This window comes from Mobula hypostoma, chromosome 23 (assembly GCF_963921235.1).
Source record: "Mobula hypostoma chromosome 23, sMobHyp1.1, whole genome shotgun sequence".
NCBI classification, from domain to species: Eukaryota; Metazoa; Chordata; class Chondrichthyes; order Myliobatiformes; family Myliobatidae; genus Mobula; species Mobula hypostoma.
The window spans coordinates 18,086,014-18,111,641 of NC_086119.1; the positions used below are offsets into that span (position 1 = coordinate 18,086,014).

Below are 25,628 nucleotides of genomic sequence, written 5' to 3' on the forward strand. Positions count from 1 at the left end.
ATATTGTCAATATTAAACTGGTCCGCGGTGCAAATACGGCTGGGGGCCCCTGCTATATTCCACTGTTGTGTGCTGTACCAGTTTTCTAGTTCCAGCCTTTTAACTTGAAGTGCCTTTTTTCTATCTTTTCCCAAAGACTTGTTTACTGTGAATAACACCCTCGCATTTGTATCAATATTAACGCTGGCTGGTGGCGTAGTGGCATCAGCATCGGACATTGAGGCCAATGGTCCCAGGTTCGAATCCAGCTGGCTCCCTGCACGCTTTCCGTCCGTGCTGGGTTGAGAGCTAGCAACTCGGCCTCATAAAAAACAGTCAAATGCTAAGCAAACAGCAAAAAATACCACCCAAAAGGAGAAACAACAATTTGTATTAAGAAACACACATCAAAGTTGCTGGTGAACGCAGCAGGCCAGGCAGCATCTCTAGGAAGAGGTACAGTCGACGTTTCAGGCCGAGACCCTTCGTCAGGACTAGAGTTCTATTTATTTATTTATTGATTGATTGATTGAGAAACAGCACAGAACAGGCCTCTGAGTTGCATCACCCAGCAATCCCCAATTTAGCTCTAGCCTAGTCACCGGACATTTTACAATGACCAACTAACCAATCAACTGGTACGTCTTTGGACTGTAGGAAGAAACTGGAGCACCCGGAGGAAACCAGAGCACCCAGAGAAAACCCAGGTGGTCTCGGGGAGAACGTATAATCTCCTTACAGAAAGTGGCAGGTACTGACCCCGGGTCGCTGGTACTGTAAAGGGCTGTGCTAACTACTAGGCTTTCCTTCATTCCTTACTCAAGGCAAGGCTACGTCAAATTCAAGTACATTTTAACAGCTGTACTGCATTATTTCCTGGGTTGGAATGTAGCTCTGCATAATACTCAGGCAGAAGGCTATGTACATGATGATGAAGATTCAAAGTCAAACAACCTAGCAAAACTTGTCTCTTCAAAACCTCCTTGTGATATCTACCCTTTAAGCTGCACCATTGGAACTTGGATGGAACTGGGAACGTTGTACCATCCCTCTTCAAGAAGCTTTCAGATACAATGTGAATGAAGGCCCACTGTCTAACAACACTTACTCAAATTTGTCATCATTTGCAAAGATTGATCTCAGCTCGTCTTCTACATTGAAACTAGATTCTCCATCCATCAGAATGGGGAAAGAAAAGTGTCCTGGGTAACTTTGACTATGAATTGAATGTTGGTGCCAGATGGGGTGGTTTGAGTATCTCAGAAACTGCTGATCTCCTGGGATTTTCGCACACAACGGTCTCTAGAGTTTATATGGAATGGTGCGAAAAACAAAAAACATCCTGTGAGTGGCAGTTCTGTGAGCAAAAGCATTTTGTTAATGAGAGAGGTCAGAGGAAAATGGTTCAAGGTAACAGGAAGGCAACAGTATCTCAAATAACCATACATTACAGCAGTGGTGTGCAGAAGAGCATTTTTGAATGCTCAAGATGTTAAACCTTGAAGTGGATGGGCTACAGCAGCAGAAGACCATAAGCATGAGGTACCTAATAAAATGGTCACTGAGCGTATATCTTCTATGTAACGTGCTCATAAATCCACATTTGATCTTTACCCGAGTTGATCCCGACTTTAAATCATTTCCCAATGAGTGGATTTCTGTGGGCTACCATCTGAGTTACCTCAACAATTTGTGAAGCCATGATTGTTAATCCATCATTCATAAACTGCAAGGCAATGATTATATTTTGTTTCTCAGATCAAAATCCCCAACTTTGCCTTCAGTGAATGGTTCCTCACAATTGATGTTTTATTCCTTTAATCACTCTTCGCCGAGTAATACCAGTTGTCCTACGTAGCTGGCTACCACCATTAGCAAACACTGTGCAAATCCATTTTACTTTGTGCCTTGAAATTATTTTTTCTCGTGGTCAAAGGTGCCTGCACCTTTATGGAATAATCTGCTCTGATGCCCATCTGCATTTCTACTGACTGATGGCTGATTTGCACCATGACCTGAAATCTCACTGGTCTCCAGACACTCTACATGTCTAGCTTTACCCAGTTTGGTTCCAAATCATGCTTATACTCCGTCGTTTGTTGTTTGAAAATCTTCCTTTCTGTGATGAGATGGAACCAGCCATCCTGCTCGGGTGAGGCTGTTGTGGGTTTGGTGTTAATTGCCATCAGTTTGTATTTTTTCTTTAGACTGCAATAAATGGTCAGTGGCCACTAAGGGTATGTCCGTGGTCTTCTGCCACTGAAATCCATTCACTTCAAGGTTCAACATATCATTAATTCAGAGATGCTCTTCTGCTATCACTGTTGTAACGTGTGGTTATTTGAGCTACTGTCGCCTTCCTGTCTGCTTGAACGAGTCTGGCCACTCCCCTGATCTCTCTCACTAAAATGGCATTTTCACCCATGTGGTTTTTTTTTGCACCATTCTCTGTAAACTCTAGAGACTATTGTGTGGGAAAATCCCAGGAGATCAGCAGTTTCTCAGATACTCAAACCACCCTGTCTGGCACCAACAGTCACATCATGGTCAAAGCCACTTAGATCACATTTCTTCCGCATTCTGATGTTTGGTCTGAACAACCGCTGAACCTCTTGCCCAGGTCCGCATGCTTTTATGCATGGAGTTGCAGCCACACGATTGGCTGATCAGATGTTTGCATTAAGGAAGAGATGTCCCTAATAAAGTGGCCACCGGGCATATGGTTCAATTGCATTCACACCATGGATACATGCCAGTTAATTCTACGTGATGTGGTTTGTTTGGGGAATGGAGCTTTCATTGCTGTCCTGCTGACTATAAACAACAGTCAGGTTTGTGTCTGGTGCTGGATGAAGTTCTTTCATTTTATTTGTTTCCACTGAGTTTGCAATTTGGCAAGATGCCATGTGCTTAACAACTGCAACCAAACCCTTCTTAAATCTAGGCTGTACACTGATCTATCCCACATAAGGCATGGTTTAAGAAATAACCAAAGTCACGCTGCATTGACTAATTCTTTGAAACAAGATGGTTGCTGACTGATTCATTTGTCTTGTTAATCCTCATATGTCTCCCGACCATATCAAATAGTTCTCCAGTTTCTGCAGTGACTTGGTGAATGCAACATTTTTTGCTTTCTGTGGGAAGACCAGATTAGTAAGCATTCTACGGTCTTAGAGCCAGTCCTTTAGTACAAGGCACTTCACATATTCTCTTATAACTATAGGACTGTAGATCATAAGACATAGGAGCAGAATTAGGCCATTCAGCCCATTGAGTCTGCTCCACCATTCCATTATGGCCGATTTATTTTCCCTCTGAACCCCATTCTCCTGCCTTCTCCCCATAACCTTTGACACCCTTAACAATCTGTTAACTTCTGCTTTAAATATACCCAATGACTCAGCCTCCACAGTTGTCTGCATCAATTATTTCCACCGATTCATCATCCTGTCACTAAAGTATTTCTTCCGCATCTCTGTTCTAAAAGGATGTCCTTCTATACTGAGGCAGTGCCCTAACAGTATTTTGTTACTCTGCATATTTCACAAGAGCCTCGACTATCCTACACCATAAAATGATCCTAGTGCCTCTGGATCTGTGGAGAGCTGATGGGGCCCTGGTGTTTCAGACCATTTGAAAGATAGCTGGTCAGAAAGCAGAGCGCTGCAGGAATAGGCTGGGTTTCTTGTATCAAAGTTGCTGTAGAGCAGAGGTTCCCAACCCTTTGCTTAATGGTATTGGTCCATGACATAAAAAAGGTTGGGAACCTCTGCTGTAGAGGGACGATCTGGAACTGGAAGGAGCTGGTGATCTGAAGACAAAGAGCAGTAGGTACAGGTATTAGGCAGGAAGCAATTGGGTTGAAACAGTGAGCAGCAGAAACAGTAGAAATTAAGTTCCGGTTGAGAAAGGGATTACTTCTCAAAATGACTAAGGTAAAGTTGAAGTTCAAGTTTATTGTCATTGAACAGCTAAACACCACACCGTTCCTCAGGGGCCAAAGTGCAAAACACAGAACGTATGGTACAGTTGCAATCCAACACGTACGGTCACAAAAATTATCAGCATGTCCCTGAGATGATTGACAGCCTGAAGAATGACTGGTTGACATAAAGTGTGAGGTGCACGTTTACGTAAGACAGTATAATGTTACTGACATTATTATAATAATGTCCAGGAAAGTGGATGAAGGGAAGGCAGTGGATGTTGTCTACATGGACTTCAGTAAGGCCTTTGATAAGGTCCCGCATGGGAGGTTAGTTAGGAAGATTCAGTCGCTAGGTATACATGGAGAGGTGGTAAATTGGATTAGACATTGGCTCAATGGAAGAAGCCAGAGAGTGGTAGTGGAGGATTGCTTCTCCGAGTGGAGGCCTGTGACTAGTGGTGTGCCTCAGGGATCAGTGCTGGGTCCATTGTTATCTGTCATCTATATCAATGATCTGGATGATAATGTGGTAAATTGGATCAGCAAATTTGCTGATGATACAAAGATTGGAGGTGTAGTGGACAGTGAGGAAGGTTTTCAAAGTTTGCAGAGGGATTTGGACCAGCTGGAAAAATGGGCTGAAAAATGGCAGGTGGAGTTTAATACAGACGAGTGTGAGGTATTGCATTTTGGAAGGACAAACCAAGGTAGAACATACAAGGTAAATAGTAAGGCACTGAGGAGTGCAGTAGAACAGAGGGATCTGGGAATACAGATACAAAATTCCCTAAATAGTGGTGTCACAGGTAGATGGGGTCGTAAAGAGAGCTTTTGGTACATTGGCCTTTATTAATCAAAGTATTGAGTACAAGAGTTGGAATGTTATGGTGAGGTTGTATGAGGCCAAATCTGGAGTATTGTGTGCAGTTTTGATCACCAAATTACAGGAAGGATATTAATAAAGTTGAAAGAGTGCAGAGAAGGTTTACAAGGATGTTGCCGGGACTTGACAAACTGAGTTACAGAGTAAGGTTGAATAGCTTAGGACTTTATTCCCTGGAGCGTAGAAGAATGAGGGGAGATTTGATAGAGGTATATAAAATTATGATGGGTATAGATAGAATGAATGCAAGCAGGCTTTTTCTACTGAGGCAAGGGGAGGAAAAAACCAGAGGATATGGGTTAAGGGTGAAGCGGGGAAAGTTTAAAGGGAACATTGGGTGGGAGGGGGCTTCTTCACACAGAGAGTGGTGGGAGTGTGAAATGAGCTGCCAGATGATGTGGCAAATGCGGGCTCATTTTTAACATTTAAGAAAAACTTGGACAGGTACATGGATGGGAGGTGTATGGAGGGATACGGTCTGGGTGCAGGTCAGTGGGACTAGGCAGAAAAATGGTTCGGCACAGCCAAGAAGGGCCAAAAGGCCTGTTTCTGTGCAGTAGTGTTCTATGGTTCTAAAACAGACAGTCGTATAAGTATGTGTGAAATTGCAGGAATAAAAGATGAAAAGTGACCAGCACAGGAAGAGAGTGTGTCTGGGAGTTGGGGAGGGAGAGAGGCAGCAGTGTGTTCAGACAGGGCGTACAGGTGTGCTGGGTGGTATCAGGGTACTATTTCATCTCAGAGCCTGGGGGAAGAAGCTGTTCCCCAGCCTGACAATTCTGATTCTTATGTTGTGGTATCTTCTTCCTGACGACAGGAGGCCAAGGAGATTGTGGGAAGGATGGGAGGGGTCTGGTCAGAGTGGATGTAGAGAGGATGTTTCCTATTGTGGGCGAGTCTGGGACCAGAGGGCACAGCCTCAAAATAGAGGAACATCTACTCAGAACAGAGATGAGGAGGAACTTCTTTAGCCAGGGGAGGGTGAACCTGTGGAATTCGTTGTCACGGACGCTATGGAGGCCAAGTCATTGGGGATATTTAAAGCAGAGGTTGATAGGTTCTTGATTAATCAGGTTGTGGGGAGAAGGCAGGAGAATAGGGTTGAGAAGGAGAATAAATCAGCCATGATGAGACAGAGGAGGAGACTCGATGGGCTGAGTGGCTTAATTCTCCTCCTATGTCTTATGGTCTGGAGGCACTGCACATGCAACACTTCTGATACACATCAGAACGGCTGGGAGAGACCCCGATGATAAAGCACTGTAAACAGACTCCTACCACAAGAGGTTAATCTTAGACTGATGAATAAATCAATGGTCTTTTAATTAGTGTGGTTTAGTGATTTTTTTGGATGACACCTTCATCTCTTGGTAAAAGGGTATTTATTTTCCACCATAATAACTGGTATCAATTACTTCACATCTTTAACCCATTTTTGTGAGTAATTTGAAATTTGTGGACCAAATAAAAAAACAACCATGAATCCCAGCACAGATGTTTTTTTTCTAATACCAATGTAATAGCACTTAGCTCATTCATGTTTATCTGGAATTTATGACATCATAGCCAGTCAAGTTGTTGATGTCCGATAGGATGTCAACAGCAAGTTGTGAGGAAGATTTACACTGTACATGAGATTATATGCAATAATATTGCCATTAATTTTCAAAAGATAATCTTCAGACATGTTTATCAACGCTCTACGCACAGCTTGAATTTGAACCTTTCCTGGGACAAATAATATTTTTTGGTATTCAGTATATTCCAATAAAGAAAAATCTAGAATCTAAATGTCACAGTGCAACAAAATCAAATTCCTTTTGGACAACAGAACACCGAACGCTGGAGGAGATGAGCGGGTCAGTCAGCACCTATGGAGGGAAATAAGCAGTCGATGTTTTGGGCCGAGATGCTTCAGTCAAACATCGACTGTTCACCTTCCTCCATAGATGCTGCCTGGCCTGCTGAGTCCCTCCAGCCATTTTATGTTTGCTGCTCTCAATTTCCAGCACCTGCAGAATCTCTTGCGTCTCTTCCTCTTGAACACTTGCTTCCCTCCCCATTCAGATACCTAATTCTTTGCTAAGCGTTTCTACATTATCTGCATTCAGTCACATAGTCTTTTTTTTAAAAACACAGCTCACATATCTGAGTGGCTTGGTGAACATGAAGTAGATGTAAACAAGGTTTCCTCTTGATCATTGTTGAAGATTAGGGTGCCACATAAAAAAAAACTGACACGTTCCCATGTCAACCTTCACCATTTTTTATAGAAAGCATTCTGTCTAGATGCATAATGGCTTGGTAAGAAAGTGCAGAGAGCTGTGGACACAGTTTGGCACGTCACAAGAACCAACCTCCTTCTCAATGGATTCTGTCAATACTTGTTGGACCTTCCCTCTTCTCCCCCTCCCAGCAGTAAGAAGATACAAAAGCCTGAAAGCATGGACCACCAGGCTCAATGACACTTCTATCCAACTATTAGACTCTTGAACAAACCACTTGTACATTAAGATTGACTTGGCCTCTCAATCTACCTCGTAATGATTTTCACTTCATTCTTTGCCTGTGCTGCACTTCTCGGTAGCTTTTCACCTTATTTTGCATTGCAACAGTTTCACCTTATTCTACCTCAATGCACATGGTAATGATTTGATCTGTATGCAGCGTATGAACGACAAGCTTTTTACCGTATCTTGGTGCATGTGACAATAATAAGCCTATACCAATGCCAGTTCTGGTCCCGAACTGAGCGGCTTCCTAGGGCATTTCACATCAGTAGGTCTGAGATCACAGTTCAGCAAACCCAGGCAAGGAAACCTGTTTAGTGTGATCAGCGAGACCTTGCTTGGCCAGCTTTGAGAAGGGTCTCCTTGTTATACCCTTCATGTACAGCCCGACTCCCAATCGCACCACAAGCTGCCCCCGTGTGCCTGCAGTGCAGATGTGCCTGTCACCCTTCGCTTCCGGACAGTGTGTTTGCCAGAAATGCCTGGAAAGAGATCAGCCTTCACTGAGGTGGATCCTGAGACCCTGCCCAGTGCTAACTTTGGGCTTCCCAGTAAACAGTGACTACTGCCAGAAGACAGTCAATTCGGAAAAAGATGAACCTTGGTGTTTGCTGAACTGGCTAGTCTTCCATCGTGAGGAGCTAGAAATGGGTGCTGCAGGCTTCCACATTCCAAGGTGCAGCACCGTCTGCTGAGGGACTCTCAGAAGTTTGGTGCAGCTGCACACGAGGCCACAGTATTGGGTTGTCCTGTCACAAGACCATGAGGGCTGGCCTCGTATAACAACCGCTCCAACTTATCGTGGATGGAGTGCTTGGAACTGTGATACTGTCAACATTGTGATCAAATGCTTGAGTACAATCAATGATAAAAGATGAATACCCTAAACTATTGCAAGTTTTATGCACACAATGTATTTTCAAATTAGATTATACTTCAATGTGCATTTGATAAAGGTACCTGTTACATATTAATTTAGAAAATAGGAGTCGGCCATTCAGCCCTTCAAGTCTAATCCATAGTTATGAGTGATTATCTATCTCGGTACTAAACTTGATCTCTGTCCACATAGCCTCTGAAGTCTTTTACATCTACATATGTATCTATTTTCCCTTAGATATTCAAGGAATTTGCTTCTACAGCCCACAGTGGTAGCAAACTCCACAGGTTCACCATCCTCTCTGTGAAGAATTTTTTGCTCTTCCCAGTTCCAAATCTCTTGTTCTGTAAATTTCACAGAACTTATTTATTTGTAACTTATCCTATTTCTTTAGTCTTGCACTGTACTGCTGCCACAAACTTCACAACGTACGTCAGTGTTAATAGACCTGATCCTGATTCTGATTCTGAATTGGAGACTCAGTTTTGTTCTACAGTAACACACACAAAATGCTGGAGGTGGGTGGGGGCGGGCAGATGAAGTGAAGAGCTGGGAGGTGATAGGTGGAAGAAGTGAAAGGCAGAAGAAGGAATCTGATAGGAGAGATGAGTGGACTGCAGGAGAAAGGGAAGGAGGAAGGGCACCAGTGAGAGGCGATAAGCAGGTGAGGAGCCAGAATTTCCCACCCACCTTCCCCCTCACCTGGCTTAACCTGTCACCTGCTAATTTACACTCCTTCCCCTCCCCGTCCCACTTCTTATTCCGGCTTCTTCTCCCTTCTTTTCCAATCCTGATGCAGGGTTTCAGCCTGTAAAGATGACTGTTTATTCCTCTCTATAAATGCTGCCTGACCTGTTGAATTCCTCCAGCATTTTGTGTGTGTACAGAATCTCTTGTGTTATTGTTCTAGTATCCATCCCACACCCCTCTTATTGCTGGTCAAAGAAAGCATCCTCACTGCATCTAATCCATCTATCACTGACAGATTTCTGTAACCTTCCATTAGGTCCGCTCTAGATCATCCAAATTCTACTGAATATAATTGTAAAGCAATTGAAAAAAAAACCACTAAAGCATAGTTTAAAATAGTAAATTTTCTAATATACATTTGAAAACACTTCCTTTCTGACCATAACAGGACAGGGTCAATGATAATGAATTCTCAATTTTGCAGTGAAAATTGTTTCATTATTAAACTATAAAATGACTGTTACAACACCAACATCATTGGCAGATCACCACAATCATTGGTACTACAGTATAAATCACATTGATATTATTTATTTATTGAGCTGCAGTTTGGAGTCAGCCCTTCTGACCTTGCGAGCCACGCTGCCAGCAACCCCCCCCCCCAATTTTTAATGCTAGCCTAATCATGGGACAATTTGCAATGACCAATTAACCTACCAACCAGTACATTACCGGGAGAACGTACAAACTCCTTACAGGTAGCGGTGGGAATTGGACCCGGGCTGCCAGGACCATGAAGCGCCGTGCTAACCACTACACTACTGTGCCGCCCAGTTATACAGGAGGCCAGCCTTAGTTAGCTGGAAGGCCTGTTTGAGCTTAATGTCAAGAGGGAGCCTTTTTATTTTTCATACTGCCCACGATATTTTTAATGACTGAGATTCTCACCTGTGGAAACACAGACAAGCGAATATGAAAAGGAACTTTGGAACGAAAAAATTTCAGTTAACATTTCAGGAGCGTTGTAAACACTGCAAAAAAGAGGAAAAAAGAGACATGTTACACTGTTGAACATGTGCTTTACAGAAAGTCAGCTGTATAACAGATGCAGTCTGGAGCTCCAGAACTGGCTACAGACTCCTTTCACTGGACCAAGGACTTCGTTTGGAAAACATTTTCCTGCTTTCTTATTATTTGTATTTAGAATGTGTAATGGGTGGAAGGATGTTTGCTGTGGAACTGGAATTGTTTGTTGTCCTTATCAGCAATCCATCATAGCCAAGGATTTATATGCAAGACAAACCATACTGGAGTGATTGAATGTTACCGAACAGTTGGGTTTGTGTGGTAATCCGAGCATGTTCATGCTCATGTTTTCTACAGTCATTCCATAACTTACTGAACCTGATTAGCCGTCGGGGATATTAGTATAGATAACAACTCAGTTGCAAGTCCATTGTACCATCGGCTGAGGGGCACATTTCCTTGGGGAAATTATAGTTAAGCATTATATCACTGAAGCTCATTCAGTTCTCCTTCTCCACATTGCTTTACTTGGTATTGTCTGTGTGAAAGTGCTTGCAATTCTCAAGTACGTATCTGGTTTCTGTGGCCATCAAATCAGCAGACCTAAAAAAGGGAGTTATCTTTTGAGTGACAGAATTGAAAAATAAGAGAACTTAGGTTACACACACAAAATGGGGAATCAACAGTCAAAGTTTTGGGCTGAGACCCTTCATCAAAATACATCCTGGTGTATCTTGGCCTGAAACATTGATTGTTTATTCCCCTCCACAGATGCTGCTGGACTTGCTGAGTTCCTCCAGTGTTTTGTGTGTATTGCTTGAGACTTCCAGTATTTGCAGAATCCCTTGTGTTTAGAATTTACATTAAACTGGTTTAGGAAACTTGGTCAGATCATGAATGGAGCACTGTGAAGAAATCTGCTTTCCATTTTATAATAAAAGGTATAGGGAGGTTGGAAAGATACAGAAAAATACTGTCAGAATTTAAATTCTACCACTTGGAGAGATTGAACAGGCTGGAGTTTTTCCATAGAGGTGGAAGAGGGGCAATATGATGGAGATTAAAAAACAGCACACATGGGGGAAGATGTCTCCACTTAGAGACCATCAATTTTACATAGATATTACACCTGTACCATGAACACTTTGCAAAAAATTACTAGATGTAACCTAGAGAACCATAATGTGAGAAGGAGCAGTCAACATTTTTGGAACAGCAGATCCTTCCATGGAGTATTCCTTTGCCCCATCTTAGTGCCCTTTGAGTTTGTGATACAAAAAGCAAAAGAACCTCTCGATCTATGTGACTTTGACCATGGAATGATTGTTGGTGCCAGATGGGGTGGTTTGAGTATCTTGGAAATTACTGACTTCTAGGGATTTTCACACATAACAGTCTCTAGTTTGCAGAGAACGGTGCAAAAAAAAAACCCCACAAAAGAACATCCAGTGAGTGGCAGTTCTGGGGTGAAAATGCCCTTTTAATGGCGGAAGTCCGAGGAGTATGGCCAGACTTTTTCAAGCTGACAGGAACACAACAATAACTCAAATAAACACACATTACTATAGTGCTGTTTCTCTTTGTGCTTTTGTATCACACTGAATGGAATTTTTTGCCTTTTTTATAGTATTTGTCTGTTTTTTTTTTAATGAGGCCAAGTTGCTAGCTCAACACTCAACCTAGCATGATGGAAAGCGGGCAAGGGCCTGGCCAGATTCGCACCCGGGACCATTCGCCTCCAAGTCTGGGGCTGATGCCACAACACCACTGGCTGGCACAATAGCAGAATGCAGAAGAGCGTCTTCGAACACATAACAAGTCAAATCTTGAAACGATTGGGCTGCAGCAGCAGAAGACCATGAACAAACACTGAAAAAATGCAATCTCATTGTCTTGAGCAATGACAATAAAGTTCTATTCTATTCAAAGAGGGTATGTATGTGTGTGTGTATAATAAATAGTCTAGCTCTACAGCAAATCCAGTGTATATTTTCATTGTTATGTATTCTGCAACTCTCAGCTTTACTAAATCTGATGCTACTGGTCTTTCCAGCTGTAATTACTAGGTATGTTGCTCCCATAGTAACATGCCTTCTCAACTCTCCACATGTTCATTTAAACAATGGACTTGCAATTATGTCATGCCTTTTGTACCTCAGGATAATTCAGTGTTTCACAGTTAATAACGTAGTTGCTGTAGCAATACACACTAGCTAGCATGCACATCCCATGTTACCGCTGAAAGCTAAATAGCAAGACAACCAAGGAAGAATTCTCCTACTCTTCTTTGAAACAGCATGGATAATTTTACTTCCCCTCACAAACTGCCTCCACAGCTTATAGACTTACCTTCAGTAACTCTACAACTCATGTTCTCAGTATGATTTATTTATTTTTTTAAAAATTATTTTGCATAATTTGTCTTGTTTTGCGCATTGGATGTTGGTCAGCTTTTATGTCTAGTGTTTCATAATTCTTAGTATTACTTCATTTTCTTGTAAATGACTGCAAGAAAATGAATCTCAAGGCAGTACATTGTGATATATACGTTCTTTGATAACAAATTTACTTTGAAGTTTGAAAAATGGTTCAGGAAGTTCGACGGCCATTCCCACTTCCTTTTTGCCACATTTATGACATGCGTTACGTGTCAAGTAACAAGTAACACGCAATGACCAACTTCAACAAGTGAAAGTTAAAGCGTTCATGTCACCACCGTCAACTTCACAGAGATCATTGCCGATCAGTTACAACACTCAAAATGCTAAAACATTCCAGGGCAAAGCAGTCTCCTTGACAGACATCCCGTCTATCACCTTAAACTTCTTCCATCATCAGCACACAGTGGCTGTAATCTGTACCATCTACCAAATACACCACAATTACTCACCCCGTCTGATCCAACAGCAACACCAAAACCTTTTTGCCTCCATCCTCAGAGAGCAAGTGCATGGGAATCCTACCAATCCAAGTCACACACCATCCTATCATGGAAATAGATTGGTGTTCATTCGTTGATGTGGAGTCCCCACCCACCCTCCCTAACACTGTTTTGGCAGTACCTTCACCTAAAGAACTTCAGTGCTTCAAGGTACCGTGTTCTTAAGTGCAAGTGGGGATGACATTCATGTTTGTACTGTCAGTGAGATCCCCATTGCATTAAAAGTGTTTAACAAACCATTCAAAATTTCACCCCAAGGAGCGATGATTACCTGGTAATAAGGGAAGTAAAAGATAGATAGACGTTTGTTTATGCAGCATCTTTCTGGACATCGTAAAGTATTTGCAGCTACACCTGAAGAAGGGTCTCAGCCCAAATCAGCAACTGTTTACTCTTTTCCATAGATGTTGCCTAGTCTGCTGCATTCCTCCAGCATTTTGTGTATGTTCCTTTGGATTTCCAGCATCTGCAGATCTTCTTGCGTTCGTGATCCTAAAATATTTTACTGACTATTAGCTTTCTCTGACGTAAAGTAGAAAAAGTAGAAAGCTCCCATGAACCTTGTGATAATGACCAGATAAGCTACTTCAATGATGGTCGATAGGGATAAGCATCAGCAAGGACATCTTCAGAATAGTTCTACATAATCTTCTGTGTCCGCGCATGAGATCAGGCGGACTTTGGTTTAACGTCCATTGGAAAGGTGGCATCATTGACAGTGCAGCGCTCCTTCAGAACTGGGCTGAAGTCTTAGATTACTGCACTCAGGTTCCCAGAGTGGGCTTTGTAATGAGAAACTACACTAATATTCTCGGTATTCTGAGTGGGGCTTGATATATGATTTACAAACTCAGAACTTCCAGCAATCTTATTCGATCCAAACTTTAAAATAAAAATGCAAATGCTGAAAATCTGAAATAAAAGCAAAAACGTTGGAAACATTCAGCAGGCCAGGTAGCATCTGCAGAAGGAGAAACAGGGCTAATGTTTCAGTTGAGGATACTGTGTGTTTACTGTTCATTCAGAATGATATGCACTCAGTAGCCCATTCATTTCAAGGTTCAACTTGTTCTATCCAAGACCTCTTTCAGAGTCGATGCCTCCAGAAGACACGGTACATCATTAAAGGCCCCTCACACCCTCTCCATGAACTGTTTGTTCTTCTGCCATCCGGCAAACGTTACAGGAGCATCAAAACTAAAACCACAAGGCTACTAAACAGCTTTCTCCCACTGGCAGTCAGATTGCTAAATAGCTGCTCTACCTGAGTCTGCTTTAGACACTTTTAACTTGCACTGGACACTTATAACTTGATTTTAACTGACATGTGGCTGTTGTGTTTTACTATTTATTGTTATAGACAATAGACAATAGGTGCAAGAGTAGGCCATTCAGCCCTTCAAGCCAGCACCGCCATTCACTGATTATTGCTAATCATCCACCATCAGTATCCAGTTCCTGCCTTATCCCCATAACCTTTGATTCCACTATCTTTAAGAGCTCTATCCATCTCTTTTTTGAAAGCATCCAGAGACTTAGCCTCCACAGTTATGTTTATTATTTAGTGTTGTGTTTGTTATGTTATGATTGCACTGCTCCTGGGAAACGCTGTCTCATTCTGCCCTGCAGAGCTGATGTATGGTTAGAATGACAATAAAGTTTTTTGAATCTTGAATCTTGAATTGAATCTTATGCACTCGGAGATGCTCTTCTGCACATCATTGTTGTAATGAGTGGTTATTTGGGTTACTGTCGCCTTCCTGTCAGTATGAACCTGTCTGACAATTCTTTTCTGACCGCTCTCATTAACAAGGCATTTTCGCCCACAAAACTACTGCTCACTGAATGTCTTTTGTTTTTCGCACCATTTCCTATAAACTCTAGAGACTGTTACATGTGAAAACCCCAGGGATCAGCAGTTTCTGAGATACTCAAACCAACCTGTCTGGTAACAACATTCATTCCGCTGTCAAAGTCACTGAGATCAGGTTTCAACCCCATTCTGATATTTGGTCTGAACAACAGATAAACCTCTTGACCATGTCTGCATGCCTTCACACGCTGAATTCCTGCCATATGATTAGCTGATTAGATATTTGCATTAATGAGCAGGTGTACAGGTGTACATAATAAAGTGGCCACTGAATGTACAACCTGTCAGTGAAAAATCTGTTCTTCTGTGCAAAAGTGGTAGATAAAAAGATGACAGATTCAGATCCTTTTTCCTAAGAGGTGTGGAAGTTTAAACGAAAAGGTTTACATTGGCCCGGATATGTGGGACTTCTCCAGGTAAGTAGTGAAGCACAACGATCCTGAACTTAACATTAGTTGGAGGCTAATTTCAATCCACTCCACTGCTGTGTCCCCCAGTGGTGGAAAATGATCTTGCTGAGATTCCCCTGCATTTTCACAGGGGAACCAGCCTTCCACTCTGGCACCTGGTCCAACCTGCCCCCAAGGGATTAGACAGTCCCAGTGAGTTCACTGGCAATTGTTGGTTTGTGAGAAAGAAACGCAAGGACGGGTAATTGCCAATGTTTTCACAGTTAGCTTTGTCTTTAGGTTGAATGTTTCAATTTTTAACATGGTTTAATAAGTTTTTTATTTAAATAACTTGAATATTCTTAAACATTTCATCATTTTGATTTTAATAAATACTAATTCTGGGGACATACATTACTGTATATGAAACAACATGCATAAAATGCTGAGGAACTTGAGTGAGCATCCATGGATAAGAATAAACAGTTGACGATTTTGGCCGAGACCCTTTATCAGAACTGCATAGATGCTGCCTGACCTGCTGAATTCCTCCAGTATTCTGTACATGTTGCTCTGGATTTCTGCATCTGCAGAATCTCTTTTGTTACTGTGTACAGGATGGAATCAATGTTCCTGGTACAACACAGAAACTAAATGTTAGCATACAATGGTTCTTTTTTTAAAAAAAATTATTGACTTTCATTGTGAGGCCAGTCTTTATTGTCCATCCTGAACTCACTGAGAACCATAACAGTCCTTCTGGTGAAGGTGCTTTAACAGTACTGTTTGTGACAGAGCCTCTGGTTGTTCCTAGTGGTGGTAGGCATTGTGCATTTGTGAGGTATTGTCAGGGTAGCCTGGCTGTGTAATAGCAGTGAATTTTGAATATGGTAGTCACAGTGAATGTCTTTTTGCTAGAGCCACTCGAGAACACTGTCAATGGCAGTTTCCATCACTTTGTGTATTGGGAGTAGACTACCACTCCCATCAAGGAAGAAACTACAGGACTAGACTCAAAAACAGTTATTACAGTACCCCCAAGTCATCCATTAACCACTCCATCACTATACACTCTATGTACTTTACATACATACAGTCTATGTACATAAGCTAATCTTATGTATATATGACCATAGTCAAGAAGTTGTATATATTTATTGTGTTTATTTATATTTATTGCATTCTTTTATGCTGTATCAGATCGACAGTAACAACTATTTCATTCTTCTTTAGACTTGTGTACTGAAGACTGACAATAAACTACCTTGAATCTTGAATGTCACATGGAGTGAATTGAATTGGCTGGAGAATGGCTCTTCTGATGGTAGGGTTCACCAGAGGAAGCCAAGATGGGTCTGATGTTTCTAGCTGGACATGGTTTAAGGCACTCACATGCTGAGCCCTACCGACACTGAGGATGGAGGGATTGTTTAGCCTCATCCTCTCATTAGCTATTCACTTCAGATAAAATATGGTAAGACTGAAGAGCTTTGATGTAATCCAATGATTACAAGACCGATTAGCACTACTGTATACCATTTAGCATGCATACTATCCAGTGTAGCAACTCGCCATTTTAGATTTGCCTGTCTACATCATAAAATGTGATCTCTTAAATAGATGGCAATGATAAAAAGGTTATAGACTGTGGATCTTTTTGAAGAGCATCACAGATGCAGAGCTTTAGGCTGAAGCATGGGAATTGGAATTGGTTTATTATGGTCACATGTAGCAAGATACAGTGAAAACCTTTTCTTGCATATGTTTCTTACAGATCAATTCATCCAACAGCGCATAGAAGCAGAGCAAGGTAAAACAATAACAATGCAGAGTCAAGTCTAACAGCTACAGAGCAAGTCCAGAGCAGGTAAGCAATAAGGTGCAAGATGATAATGAGTTGGACCATGATGTCAAGAGTCCATCTAGGGAACCAGTTAACAGTCTCTGATAGCAGTAGGGTAGAAGCTGCCCTTAAGCCTGGTGGCATGTGGTTCCATATCTTCTTTCCAATGAAAGGGGGAAGATAATTCTGTGATGGAGGGGACAGCCTATGCCACAGAACAGCAGCCATGGCCTACACTACATTGAGCCAAGTTTTAAAACAGCAGCATTTTGGTGTCACCAAGGTAACTCCAATGAACGCACCTTCCAGCCAATCATTACTCAACTGTAAGGCATGGTTAGCCATTTCAAACCTGGCAATGGAGTGGTGTTAATGAAAGGGTCAGCAGAATTTTTTCCCCCGTTTTATTTTCAAACTGTTAAAAAAACGACATAAATTAATTTCTATAGCTGGGTAAATTGTCGAGGGTGGTTTGGATTGTGGAGAGTAGAGTTGTATCACAAGACATCCTGCACGGCAGCATGCAGTTGACAATAACAGATCACCCATGTAGAAACCCCGATTCTCAACTCAAGTTGGGTTGAGGTCCGGGGGGGGGGGGGAGGGATGGTCGGAAACAGGTCCCAGCCCATGCAGGAGAATAGTGCGAGCAGCCTTGTGCCTGTAAACAGACGGGCAACCCCGCGACTGGCTAAAACCATTTTTAGAAACTTACCACAACAAAGCCCACGGTCCCGTGATCGCCGAGTGAACAAGGGAGACGTTGAGATTGGTCCACCTCCAGGACCTGGTCTTGTTCTCCTTGACTTGTTGCGGCGGGAGGGAAAAACTCCGCGTCCGCAGGAAGACTCGTAGCGTCTTGAAAGTCAGGGCGAAGAAAAGGATTGACAGCACAGGGTGAGTCTGGGCGATCATGGTCGGGCTGCGCTGTGGGGAAAAGAGACGGGCAGGCTTGGTGTTGAATTCGCTGAGAGCGGCGGCGCTGGAAACGCCTCTCTCCATGAAGCAAGGCTGAGCGCACTCTCACGGCTCCCCTGTTGCTCGGGTTGAGGGGGAAGAGGGAGGGGGGAGAGGACCAACCCACCAATGGCATTCGCTGCAGCCAGTTGCATTCGCTTTCAATTAGCCGGGGCTAAAGCGTCGCGGAACCAGCCACTGGAGCCAAGATAGGCGGAGGATCTCCACTGGAAGTAAACTTCTCACCGGTAGGGTCGCTGCCTGTCTCGCCATAGTGGTCCCTTTAGTGCATCGTGCCCCAGGCTGGTGTCCACCGCGCTTTAAATCCCTCTCCAAAAACGCCACAGAGTTGGCACCTCTCTCTAGTTTGAGGTTTCAGTGCCGACGCGGACACCCCCCCCAACCCAAACACACACATACACACACACACACACACAGATAAAGAGAAACACACATCAAAGTTGCTGGTGAACGCAGCAGGCCAGGCAGCATCTTCTGGTGATACCTACACAGAAGAAGTTTAGATTGCGTTTTCAGATAAAGAGTAAGTTTCGAGACACGAAGAGATCTGGATCTGCAGCAGCAAACAATCTGCTGGAGGAACTCAGCGTGTTGAGCAGCATCTGTGGGTGGCGGGAGGAGGAACTATTCAGCTTTCGGGTCAGAAAGACCTGACGCATGGTTTTGATCCGAAATATGGAGCGTTCCCTCCTCCCCCACCATCGACCTGCAGAGTTTCAACAGCAGGCTGTTGCTCCAGAGAGATCGCTCCCTGAAACTCACCTGAATTTGCATTGACAATGATTAGTTGAGGAAACAACTCCAGGTTATGGACAGCTGACTTCCTAACGCGCGCAGCTTGAGGACAAGGGCATCGAAAGGAAATGACTTCTGAAAATCTGAGCTTGAAGTGGAATGCTGGATTCATTTCAGCGGGTTGGGCGGTATCTGTGCAAAAAGGAATGACTCCGTGGAAACTTTTATGTTCAGGGGCTCAGTGATAGACGGCTGCCAGTGATATTTAAGGCTCTACAGTCAGGCGATTGTAAGACTCTGCATCCAGTTTGTAAATCTCAGGAACCTAAAGCGGGAAATCTTTCCTTAAGCTACTTCTCAATGGTCCTTAAAATACAGCCATTAAGCCGCAAGAAAATTGGGAATGCATTGCATTGAGAGTTTTGCTTGGAATGGCTGTGTCTTGGGAATGACCTATGAGGGCCAGATACTGGGACATTTATTCCGAGTGTTATGCACCCTGAGAATGAACTGAGGGTTCCTTACATTAGTACTATTTATTGGGAATGGCATATACTGGGTACCATTTTTCACATGAGTTCAGAAGCAACAACTGATCACAATTGCCCATTGAATAACACACATCCAAAATGCTGGAGGAACTCAGCAGGCCAGCAAGCATCTATGGAAAAGAGTAAACAGTCGACGTTTTGGGCTGAGACTCTTCATCATGTCAGGTCTTGGCCTAAGCGTCCGACTGTTCACTCTGTTCCATAGATGCTGCCTGGGCCTGCTGTTTCTCCTGCATTTTGTGTGTGTTGCTTGGATTTCCAGCATCTGCAGCTTTCCTCGTGTTTGCCCATTGAAGATCTCTTCTGTGTATTGGGGAGGTGGTGCTCTATGGTGCATTAAAAGGAAAGAACCTCACGTACACTTCAAAATCAAATTTTCAAAACTTGTCAAGTGGCACACACCAAAATCAAATTTTAGTCTTGGGTGTGCCCAAGCTCAGTACATACAGTGCCTTCTCTGTAGCCTGAATAGTCACCTTGGTCTGTTGCCACTACCCATAACTCAATTATCTCCTTTTATGTTCCTTGGCAGGGCAGGTAGGCTGTGAGTTCCGAACCTCAAAGATCAGGAGAGCTGCAGTTTTGATCCCTGGTTAAGGGAAGACAGAAGGTACCTGGACAGATTTGCTACAATTATCCAATATATTAGGTAATATGATTATAGTGATACCCTCCCCTTAGATTTTGATATACATGCATTTGGACCTTGGATAAACCTAGAATCCTCTTTGTACTCCCAGCGACCCAGGCCATGCTCTCTTCTCACTGCTGCCATCAGGAAGGAAGTACAAGAGGCTTAGGTCTCACCCCACCAGGTTCAGGAGCAGTGTTACCCTTCAACCATCAGGCTCCTGAACCAGTGTGGATAACTTCAGACCTCAACTCTGAACAGATTCCACAGCCTACAGACTCACTTTCAAAACTTCTCAATTTCGCCCTACAACTCATGTTCTCAGTTTTATTTATTTATTTATGCATTTTTTATTCATTTTTTTGTATTTGCATGGTTTATCTTCTTTTTGTATATTGGTTGTTTGTCAGTTGTTTTTCATTGATTCTGTTGTATTTGCTCTACTGTGAACTCCCATAAGAAAATAAATTTCAGAGTAGTATCAGAATCATAGAAAATAGAAACCATAGAAACTACAGCGCAGAAACAGGCCTTTTGGCCCTTCTTGGCTGTGCCGAACTATTTTCTGCCTTGTCCTACTGACCTGCACACGGACCATATCCCTCCATACACCTCCCATCCATGTACCTGTCCAATTTATTCTTAAAAGTTAAAAAAGAACCCGCATTTACCACCTCGTCTGGCAGCTCATTCCATACTCCCACCACTCTCTGTGTGAAGAAGCCCCCCCCCATATTCCCATTAAACTCCCCCCCCCCACCCTTAACCCATGTCCTCTGGTTTTTTTCTCCCCTTGCCTCAGTGGAAAAAGCCTGCTTGCATTCACTCTATCTATACCCATCATAATTTTATATACCTCTATCAAATCTCCCCTCATTCTTCTACGCTCCAGGGAATAAAGTCCTAACCTATTCAACCTTTCTCTGTAACTGAGTTTCTCAAGTCCCGGCAACATCCTTGTAAACCTTCTCTGCACTCTTTCAACCTTATTAATATCCTTCCTGTAATTTGGTGACCAAAACTGAACACAATACTCCAGATTCAGCCTCACCAATGCCTTATACAACCTCATCATAAGATTCCAGCTCTTATACTCAATACTTTGATTAATAAAGGCCGATGTACCAAAAGCTCTCTTTACGACCCTATCTACCTGTGATGCCACTTTTAGGGAATTTTGTATCTGTATTCCCAGATCCCTCTGTTCTACTGCACTCCTCAGTGCCTTACCATTTACCCTGTATGTTCTACCTTGGTTTGTCCTTCCAAAGTGCAATATCTCGCACTTGTCTGTATTAAACGCCATCTGCCATTTTTCAGCCCATTTTTCCAGCTGGTCCAAGTCCCTCTGCAGGCTCTGAAAAGCTTCCTCACTGTCCACTACACCTCCAATCTTTGTATCATCAGCAAATTTGCTGATCCAATTTACCACATTATCATCCAGATCATTAATCATAGAAAAATGCAGCACAGAAACAGTTCTTTGGCCCATCTAGTCCATACCAAACCACTTAAACTACCTACTCCCGTCGACTTGCACCAGGACCATTGCCCTCCATACCCCAACCACCCATGTACCTATCCAAACTTCTCTTAAACATTGAAATCAGCTCGTTGGCACCACTTGTGCTGGCAGCTCATTCCGCACTCTCATGACTTTCTGAGTGAAGAAGTTTCCCCTCATGTTCCCCTTAAACTTTTCATCTTTCACCCTTAACCCATGACCTCTAGTTACAGTCCCACCCAACCTCAGTGGAATAAACATGTACTGTATGTACTTTGATAGCAAATTGACTTTGACTTTTGTGACATAGTACATAGTGAACATACTTGCTGTTTTTTTCTAGTCTTCACTCAGTTAGCTGCCAGAACTTATTATAAAGGCTCACATATAAAGTATAGCCAATGATATTTGACATATGGAACGGATATCTACATGACTTAATATGTGTTATAAACAAAATAACAAAGGAATGTTGGAAATCCAGAGCAATGCCACAAATAACTGGCAAAAAAATTCAACTTCAGAAATGAAAGCCTCTGTTTATTTTTCTAATTGTAACAAATGTTATGTGCCATCAGGCAGTGACATTTTTACTGTTCAGAATTTTGGATTTTGTGGTGGGTTAATTGCTTCTTAGCACATTGCCTGTGTTAGATTAGAATTAATTTTCTGCTGGCATACAGGCAAAGCTGTGCAATTCACAGTGCACTGTTCATGAGGCCACGGCAGAGGAATCAATAATAATTCATGCTAACTAGTGCTGAGTGAACTCCGAGGTGAAATCTGCAGGAACCACCCGATTGCTCAGTGTTTATACCTTTAGTGATTGGTCAGGTAGCAAATGTGGAAAGATACAGGTTTATTTATAACAATTGTATCGAAACATACAGTAAAATGCATTGTTTGCGCTAAAAATCTATCACACTCATGGATGTGCTATGGGCAACCTGCAAGTGTTGTCAATATATTAGAATTAAAGTCTTCTAATTGAAGACTGCTTCAGAAACCTTGAGACTTATTCCATTTCTGCAGAGGCTGTCTGACTTAATGAGAATTTCCAAAATTCTCTGTTTTTATTGCAGATTTCCAGCATCTGCAATTTTATGGTTTTCACTTATTCTGATTGGCTCAGGTAAAAGGGACTTGGAAGGCAATATATCCCTCATTGACTCAATTCTGTAATCTTCAATACCTTTCTTCAAAAAAAAAGGACAACTGTATATATTCTGAAATAAACTTTTGTGTGGATGTGACTCACAGTAGCTAAAATGCAGATATGTTGACAAAGAGGATAAGAGGATCAGTTCTAAACCATGAGGATAAGATGTTCATCAACATGTGGGATAGACACTTCTGCAACATGAAGTAAGGACCTCAAAAGGAAAGCATTAAAACCCAGGACAATATATATAGAAAGGTTCCTACTGTATCTGAATAAGGCTGAGGCCTTCATTAACTATGGTGACAAATTTATTGATAACTCAGTTTATTTCTGTACTCCTCTGTAGATAATTGCATCTGACATTTATCCAAGATTTATCTTAGTGTTAACTTCCAATGCAGTTCAGCCTTGCATGCTACACTGCAGGTGGCTTTCCAAGTTCAGTCGTTAGTCTTGATATTTGTAAGTGTTATCATGGTGAGTAACTGCAGAATAATAAACCATAGCCAATGTTCCTGGACTCTGTTCAAAATAGCCACTTGGATGTCATCAGTGGTAATATAATTCACCATGTACTTGCCTGGTCTGACCTTTCATTGATGATATTTTTAGCGGAGCTTAGTGCTGGCACTCCTCAGCATTGGCTTGTTGGTGGTGGCAACGCAATACTCCGGTTGGAAGGTGGCAGATAATTACTGAGTTGACATAAGCCCATCCCTAGCTTTCCTTCACAGCCTCTCAAGCGCTCGGACTTCCTGTTCCTAATGGTGGGTGGTGAAGGTGAACTCAGTCCACAAATTCAAGTTACAAGTTAAAGCTTGTTAGATTAGGGTGGAGTATTTTTTTTCTTGTGTTTTTCTTGTAGTTTGACTTTCCTATGATTGGCTGTATTTTATATACAGTAAACACCTTTATATATGTACTTGTTCAGTGAATTTTCCAGTATTTACGGTACAGTTGCTTTTGTATTTCTCTAGAACCTTCCTAGTTTTCACTAGCAGGTGTCACACCACTTGAAACTGACTGTTTTATAGGTTAATTGTTATCACTGGGATTTTTGTTATCTCTAGTCTGACAATGAGACGACCATAAATGCTTTTTCCTTTTTTCCTTTTACTTTCAGCTGTCTCTTCATCCTTCTTTGTTCTTGTAATATTTAATAAACTGTATGTCAGCAACTAGTATATGCCTCATTCTTGACTTCTGAAGAACCTTTGGGTCACAAAAGCTGTAGGATCCAACAAAGCCCATTCATTTAGCCTGGTATGCCTGTCCCAAGCTCTTTTCAATGTGTGAGACTGCTCACTTTTGGTTCCTCTGTCACTGTACTGGACCACATGATACATGTCAAATGCTTTAACTCTTGTCTCCATTAAGGCTCCTTTATTCATTTATTTATTGATTGATTGATTGGCATACAGTGTGGAATTGGTCCTCCTGGCCCTTCGAGCCAGCGCCACCCAGTCACGCCCTATTTAACCCTAGCCTAATCATGGTAGAATTTACAATGACCAACTAACCTACCAGCCAGCACGTCTTTGGTCAGTGGGAGGAAACAGGTGCATCTGGAGGAAACCCCCGCGGTCACAGGGAGAACGTACAAACTCCTTATAGACAATGCAGGAATTGAACCCGGGTCGCTGCTACTGTAAAGCGTTGTGCTAACCACTATGCTACCGTGCCGCCCACAAATTCATGTCATTGATACCTTTTGCATTCCTTTTCTGTACTTTTCTTTCGGGGAGTAACGCAATAATTGTAAGGGAAATGTCCTGATTGGAAATTGATTTATGTTAATCTGCCTCTGGCTTCAGAGTTCCTCCTCCTGCAGCTGCCACAAAGCACTGGGGTGGGTGGGAGGATCAAGACCATAGTTAATGTGATGACTAAGTGCCCTACTGCTGCCATGCGATAGATACATTAACTCTCTTGTCCATTGTCTCAGGTTTAGTATTTACTCCCTTGTCTGTTACTATTCTTTACTATTGGTTCACTTCCTGTGCTTCATATCTTGCTCTGGCTGATATGCCCTATCAGTGCTTTTTTCTGCCATAGACTCCAGCTCAAAGCATAGAACATAAAATAGTACAGCACTGTACAGGCCCTTCGGCCCACAATGTTGTGCCGACCCTCAAACCCTGCCTCCCATATAACCCCCCACCTTAAATTCCTCCATATACCTGTCTAGTAGTCTCTTAAACTTCACGAGTGTATCTGCCTCCACCACTGACTCAGGCAGTGCATTCCATGCACGAACCACTCTCTGAGTAAAAAACCTTCCTCTAATATCCCCCTTGAACTTCCCACCCCTTACCTTAAAGCCATGTCCTCTTGTATTGAGCAGTGGTGCCCTAGGGAAGAAGCGCTAGCTATCCACTCTATCTATTCCTCTTATTATCTTGTACACCTCTATCATGTCTCCTTTCATCCTCCTTCTCTCCAAAGAGTAAAGCCCTAGCTCCCTTAATCTCTGATCATAATGCATACTCTTTAAACCAGGCAGCATCCTGGTAAATCTCCTCTGTACCCTTTCCAATGCTTCCACATCCTTCCTATAGTGAGGCGACCAGAACTGGTAACAGTACTCCAAGTGTGGCCTAACCAGAGTTTTATAGAGCTGCATCATTACATTGCGACTCTTAAACTCTATCCCTCGACTTATGAAAGCTAACACCCCATAAGCTTTCTTAACTACCCTGTCCACCTGTGAGGCAACTTTCAGGGATCTGTGGACATGTACCCCCAGATCCCTCTGCTCCTCCACACTACCAAGTATCCTGCCATTTACTTTGTACTCTGCCTTGGAGTTTGTCCTTCCAAAGTGTACCATCTCACACTTCTTCCGGGTTGAACTCCATCTGCCACTTCTCAGCCCACTTCTGCATCCTATGTCTCTCTGCAATCTTCGACAACACCACCAACCTTTGTGTCGTCTGCAAACTTGCCAACCCAGCCTTCTACCCCACATCCAGGTCGTTAATAAAAATCATGAAAAGTAGAGATCCCAGAACAGATCCTTGTGGGACACCACTAGTCACAATCCTCCAATCTGAATGTACTCCCTCCACCGCGACCCTCTGCCTTCTGCAGGCAAGCCAATTCTGAATCCACCTGGCCAAACT

At 42.6% G+C, this 25,628-nt stretch overlaps 1 protein-coding gene and 1 long non-coding RNA gene across 4 annotated transcripts in view; one reads left to right on the forward strand and one right to left on the reverse strand.

The window, feature by feature from the left end:
- Positions 1–17,985, reverse strand: part of tlcd1 (TLC domain containing 1) — a 62,699-nt gene extending 44,714 nt beyond the window's left edge. Inside the window, exons 1-2 of the mRNA XM_063031819.1 lie at positions 17,661–17,985; positions 9,822–9,904 (exon numbers count right to left, since the gene is read on the reverse strand). Of these exons, the coding sequence (XP_062887889.1) occupies positions 9,822–9,904; positions 17,661–17,947 (370 nt within the window). The 5' untranslated portion in view covers positions 17,948–17,985. The remainder of the gene's footprint in view (positions 1–9,821; positions 9,905–17,660) is intronic.
- Positions 17,708–25,628, forward strand: part of LOC134337048 (uncharacterized) — a 102,486-nt gene continuing 94,565 nt past the window's right edge. For 2 of the 3 annotated variants that reach the window (XR_010015923.1, XR_010015924.1), the window contains exons 1-2: positions 17,708–17,842; positions 19,742–19,819. This is a non-coding gene — a long non-coding RNA (uncharacterized LOC134337048). Of the gene's footprint in view, positions 17,843–19,741; positions 19,859–25,628 lie in introns of all 3 variants that reach the window. The other variant, XR_010015922.1, reaches the window with a different exon arrangement.